General features: G+C 36.2%; 1 protein-coding gene across 2 annotated transcripts in view; it reads left to right on the top strand.

The window, feature by feature from the left end:
* Positions 1-3,989, top strand: part of SS18 (SS18 subunit of BAF chromatin remodeling complex) — an 82,025-nt gene that overhangs the window by 9,651 nt on the left and 68,385 nt on the right. For both annotated transcript variants that reach the window (XM_006154534.3, XM_014590160.2), the window contains one exon: positions 1,950-2,034. In XM_006154534.3, the coding sequence (XP_006154596.1) occupies positions 1,950-2,034 (85 nt within the window). The remainder of the gene's footprint in view (positions 1-1,949; positions 2,035-3,989) is intronic.

Here is a 3,989-nt window from a genome sequence, read left to right on the forward strand (position 1 = left end):
CTCTCCAAAAAAAAAAAAAAAAAAAAAGAAATCACCTCCCAGGGGGATGGCTACGCCATAATCCCTTCTCCATTCTCTTCTTGGGACCTTGGGCATGCATGCACATGCGCCCGGTGTGAGTTTGAGCTGGGTCCAGGACTCAAACCAAGGTCGACTACATGGAAGCCATTATGCTAACTGCTGGTCCCGTTAGTTAATCTTTTAAGAAATTAATTTTTTTCCTCTGTGAGTGAGAGAGAAAGAGACAGCATGCCTAACAGGGTCCTGACACTAGGATCTTCCCTCGGCCTTCAGCCAGTCCTAGGTTATGGGCAAGCATGTGTTCAGCATACTCAGGGAGAGAAGTTTCTGGACCTGGACTCAGACCCATCCCACGAAGGATTACTGTGAATGTTGTTTGACTTCTGTCTAAATTTTAAAAATCACAAAGAGAAGCTTAGTTAAGCTAATTCATAAATAACATGATAATCACATGTAGCCATACAGCACCAATAATGAAACTTAGTTTTATTCTTAAAAATTTTATCCTTAATGGCGTTAGTGTTCTTCTCTGTTATTTATTCTCTCTCTCTCTCTCTCTGTTGGCATACTTTTAATTGAAGATCACTTGTTCTTTGTCTTTTTTTTAAGAGATTTTTGCTGTAGGGTACATGTGCTCACCAGAGAGACAGAAAACAAGAAATCACTCTCAGGAGGGATGGCCACTATGCAATCCCTTCTCCATTCTCCTCTCAGGATTTTGGGCATGCGTGCACATGTGCCAAACATGAGTTTCAAGCCACTGGGTCCAGGACTGGAACCACGGTTGACCATGTGGGAGTACAGCACCTTAACAGTGGTTAAGTGATGCCAGTGTGTTGCCATACTGTTGCCACCTGCTGGTATGCTGAGTTCTGATAGACTAGTAGTATATCCACAGGAGGCGTAAGTTGTTGGTTAGTGCTTACTGGAGTAAGACGAAAAATGAAGTATGCTTTCTACCTCTTCCAACTTTTTTTTTTTGGTAGATAGGTTTATATTTTATTTCTCTGTGACGTATTTACAGTTGAATATAAAGTAAAGGCCTGCTTGCACACCAAAGCCAGGTCTTTTGGGTGGTTCAGTCAAAGAGGTAAGACCTCCAGCTGGCTCATGAGGGAGTCACCCATTCCTTGGCCCAGATTTTGGCATTTTGCCAGCCTTGAGCTCATCAATCATTTCTTTAATATCTTTCGATGTCAAATCCTCATAGTAGTTGTCATTTATTTGAAATAATGGTGTATTTATACAGGCTCTTAAACATTCCACCTCTATTAGAGTGAAAAGTTTTATGTTTTCCCTTTAAGTTACTCTTACATCAGACTGTCAGTTTCACAAGAACAGAGATTGTCTAAGTCTGTTTCTTATCCACTGGGTTGTAAGGCCAGTAACCCGGGGCCCAGAGCCCTGTGAAGAATATAGCTCCCTGAACCGTTGTACTTAGGTTTGAAGTTTTGGACAAAGGGAAAATGATAGGAGGAGGATAAGCATATTTCATTGAATTGTTCCGTTTTAGTTCTCATTTCCATAAAAGCGAGTGTACTATATGTGGAGCTAGTACATAAGTTTACTATCTCTGCAATTTTGTACAAGTTGTCAAGTTCTTTAGACTTTACTTTCATCATCTGTAAAATGGAGAAAATAAGACCTCTCTTATAGGTCTTAAAGATTGGTTTATGGATTAAATGAAATATGCAAGCATGTAAAACAGTTCTAACAATATCTAGAATGTGGTAAGATCTCTTATTATCTTTAAATGTGTGTATTATTTGGTATTATTTTGAAAAGGAAATAGGAAGAATTGAAGTTCTGTTGATATTCAGGCAACAATTTTTTAATTAAATGTTAGACATGATGAGAATGTTGTCTATACTTAAATATATAGGAAGAAAATGATTTTCTGATACTGATACTTGTTTTGTTTTTAATAGGTATCAGCAGATGTTGCATACAAACTTGGTATACCTTGCTACAATAGCAGATTCTAATCAAAATATGCAGTCTCTTTTACCAGCAGTAAGTACCTTTAAAATAGTATAAAGTCAACAATCTTTACAGTTATATATTGTATAAAATATTTTTCTTAGATATTTTGAGTTTTGTTTAGTTATCCTGCCTTACTCTGAGAATATTAAAGTATTCTTTACTATCTATAAGCTGTTTTGTTTTTGTTAATTTGAATTAATTCATCTATGATTTATTCCCTCCCAAAGGAAGTTATAGCTATTTACTCATCTGCTCACCTATCTATTTATTTTAATTTTTAATTGTATAAGTAATTTGTTAATCTGGGTATATAGTATGAAACATTATATTCTTTTCTGCTAACTACTTCAATATGCATCCCTAGCAGGTAGGACTATTCTCCCTCACAGGAAAGCTAACCATAATTTCTTAATGTCTTATAATACCTGGTCTATTTTAAATTTTTATGAAGTCTCTAAAAAACAAATGTTTTGGGACTAGTAGATGGCCTAATGGTCATACCACTGAACCCCTCCGTAATCAATCGTGGTTCAAGTCCCAGACCAGTGACTTAAAACTCACACTGGGCATGTATGCCCAAAATTCCAAGAGGAGAATGAAGGAGAAGGGATTGTGGTGAGATTATCCCCCTGGGGCGGGGGTGGGTGGGTGTGATTTCTCGCTTTCTCTCTTTCTTGTCTCTCTCTGGTGAGCACACATGTCCTATAGCAAAAATCTCTCTTGAAAAACAAAAAAAGAAAACAATTCGTAAACATCTTAATGATTGATTGCCTCACAATCCATCCAAAACCCATATATTACATCGGTTGATACGTGTCTTAAGTATTTTTTTAATCTGTCAGCGTATTCTTTTTTATCTTCATTTACTTCATTTACTTACTGGAGAAGCTGTGTCATATGTTCTTTAGAATTTTTCACATTTTGGATTTGTCTGCTTATAACCTCAAAGTCCTTAAACATGTTTCTATATCTCTCTTTCTCTTTTTTTTTTTTATTTTTTATAAGTTTTTTGCTATATGACTTGCCAGAGGGAGGAGGGGCACGGAGGGTGAGGAGTAAGAAATCACACACAGACACACACACACATACACTCACTCCAGGGGAATGGCCATGCCAAAATACCTTGTTCTCTAGTCTCCTCTTGGGAATTTGGGTAAGCATGCATGCACATACACGCCTGATGTGATTCTCAAGCTGCTGGGTCTGGGACTTGAACTGTGTAGTCAGCAGTGTGGGATCTAGTCACCTTAAACAGTATGCCATTTGACTGGCCTAGCCTGGTGTGATTTTCAAGCTGTTTGCTTTGGAACTCGAGCTGCGCAGTTCTTGTGGGATCCAGAACTTAACTTTCATACCAACTGCTGGCCCCATCTCTCTTATTTCAACTAAACTGATAATTAAATTCAATGAGAATTCGGTTTAGTTTTGTTTAAGACTATTTCATTGGTGGTGCCGTATATTTCCTATTGTATTAAAGAGGGAACATGTTTGGTTGTTTCATTTTTAGTAATGTTAAGATTGATCTCAGTGGGTATAGTTGATACCAGTCTAATTAATTTTGTTATAAAATCCTCTATTTTCCTTTCACTGAATGAAATACTATTAATTGATGTTTGCTGATCAGATCTTCTGTATAATTTTGGGATCATAGAATGAATTTCTAATTTTATGATGGTTCCCGAATTTATTGGTTGGAATTCTTTTACAAAGAAAAAATTTTTACAACAAATATTTGGTTGTTCTGAAATTAGGAAAGTCATGATGAAGACTTGATTCTATCCCTTTATCAATTTTCAGAATGAGTTGGTCTCTAGCAATTTGTGAAGGTGACTGATTTTATTTTTTGATTTCGTTTTTATTGTCTGAACTCAGATTTAATGTTTTTAGTGCATTTAAATCCATTATAGTCACTTCTTTAAAATATTCATTCATTTATTTTATGAGATTTTTTTTTTTTTTTTTTTGCTATAGGCTGCTTGCACTCA

This window comes from Tupaia chinensis, unplaced genomic scaffold (genome assembly GCF_000334495.1).
Source record: "Tupaia chinensis unplaced genomic scaffold, TupChi_1.0 Scaffold000414_1, whole genome shotgun sequence".
Lineage (NCBI taxonomy): Eukaryota > Metazoa > Chordata > Mammalia > Scandentia > Tupaiidae > Tupaia > Tupaia belangeri.